The sequence below is a fragment of the Melampsora larici-populina genome (assembly GCF_000204055.1).
Source record: "Melampsora larici-populina 98AG31 unplaced genomic scaffold MELLAscaffold_27, whole genome shotgun sequence".
NCBI classification, from domain to species: domain Eukaryota; kingdom Fungi; phylum Basidiomycota; class Pucciniomycetes; order Pucciniales; family Melampsoraceae; genus Melampsora; species Melampsora laricis-populina.
In genome coordinates this window covers 232,789-234,400 of record NW_006768791.1, presented here as the reverse complement: position 1 = coordinate 234,400, position 1,612 = coordinate 232,789, and the positions used below count along the sequence as shown (strand labels likewise).

The 1,612-nt window shown below is 41.5% G+C and overlaps 1 protein-coding gene across 1 annotated transcript in view; it reads left to right on the top strand.

Moving 5' to 3' along the window:
- Nucleotides 1-20: 20 nt before the first annotated feature.
- Nucleotides 21-1,612, top strand: part of MELLADRAFT_64560 (uncharacterized protein) — a gene marked incomplete at both ends in the record, with an annotated part of 2,011 nt that continues 419 nt past the window's right edge. Inside the window, 7 exons of the mRNA XM_007411908.1 lie at nucleotides 21-114; nucleotides 171-460; nucleotides 743-859; nucleotides 924-1,070; nucleotides 1,137-1,214; nucleotides 1,274-1,369; nucleotides 1,431-1,561. Of these exons, the coding sequence (XP_007411970.1) occupies nucleotides 21-114; nucleotides 171-460; nucleotides 743-859; nucleotides 924-1,070; nucleotides 1,137-1,214; nucleotides 1,274-1,369; nucleotides 1,431-1,561 (953 nt within the window). The remainder of the gene's footprint in view (nucleotides 115-170; nucleotides 461-742; nucleotides 860-923; nucleotides 1,071-1,136; nucleotides 1,215-1,273; nucleotides 1,370-1,430; nucleotides 1,562-1,612) is intronic.

The window sequence follows — 1,612 nt, the reverse complement described above, 5'->3', positions numbered from 1 at the left end:
CCAATTGTTCCAATTCAACAATGCCCAAAACAAAGATGAAGAAGCGTATTCAACAAGAAGACAGGTCGTCATCGCTGCCACCTGCTTTAGAACATCAAAAATCCAAAAAAAGTGGTAGGTTTTCCTCTTACTCTTCAATACGATCACTGATATGGTCCTTTGTTCTGTAGTACATAGAAAACAACATACACAAACTCACTCCAGTGCCCCGTCTGCGAGCTCTTCCCGACCTCGAAAGAACTCTAATCTGCCTAGCAACAATCGTTCCAACACCACAAATTTGTCGACTTTAGCACATTCTCAACCTACGAACAACTCATTGGCTTTAGCCCATTCACAGCCGACTAACGCCACCAGCTTTTCCCAGCCACATGTTCTGACCAACAGTCAAAAAGCGTATCTAAAGCATGTTACTGAGACTCTTGATCTTTCTAGCAAAGCCCATGAGAAGGCACTAAAGGTATGTGAGGTAAGTTTCTGATCTTCATTCTTGCCTTGATCACAACAGTCATACTGAAGCTCGTCTTCAGGCTACCCGTCCTGAAAATGAATTCATTGGAACGATTGGCTACCTTTCCTACATCCAGCAAACAATCGAGCAGGGATTGAGTGGGGAAAACCTCCCTTCTGCCCTTGCACCAGCTGCTGCTAGCATCTGGCGCCCTTCTGATATACTAAAGGCGAGTTTAATCTTCTTTGTCCCTTTTTTCTATGTCCTGATATGCTTGTATGTTGTATTCAGGATGTTGTTCGACGAGACTTTAATGCCCTGATCATGGATGTCAAGATTCAGGCTTATTCTTGTATCCGTGACTCAAAACGATCTGCCATACGACAATGCTTTGATGCATTATGCAAGGTGAGTTTGTTTCTTTTTATTATTGTATCGTCTAAATATTAAAATTTGTCTTCTTCTCTGTTAGAAATACATCAAGTCCAGAGACAAACAATTCATCAAAGCCCATTACCCTACTGGATACGAAACACCTGATGGGGCTGAAGCAGTCAAAACTATCACTGACTGGGCTAATCGATGTGCAACAGACACCCGTAGCCGTTTACGACATTGTGTAAGTATTTTTTCATGATTGTCAACTGCCACAATTTCACATCAACTGATAGCTTGTCCTGTTTAGCTTCTCATAGATGTGAAGCCTTCAGGAAACGAAGCTTCCATGAATGCCATGCCCAGCCTTCAACAACTTACTAGCTTGGTAAGATTTTGTAAGTTCTTCTTTGTTTTGTTTTGCTGCTTATATTTTTGTGTAAGCAGGTTCATCACACCTTCATCCTCCAAATTGACCCCCGAACTGAAGAGCAAATATTCAAAGATGTCTCCAAAGACTTCAAACACCGTCTCGCCTTCTTAGTACATCTTTTTTTCCTTTCCCATTCAGCTCTCACTATTTGGTGATGCCATTCCTGTGTAGCGCATACATGCTGTGTACACCATGCAAAACCCAAGCACCGATCGTAAATATTGCATCTGGACTAGTGTTGATAACACTCTTGAACAATTGAAGATTATGAAAAAAAAACATGGAAAGTTGTACAAAACTGCGTGAGTCACTGCATCTTTTCTCTCTGGATTCTACAGCACTGATTTTTTGTC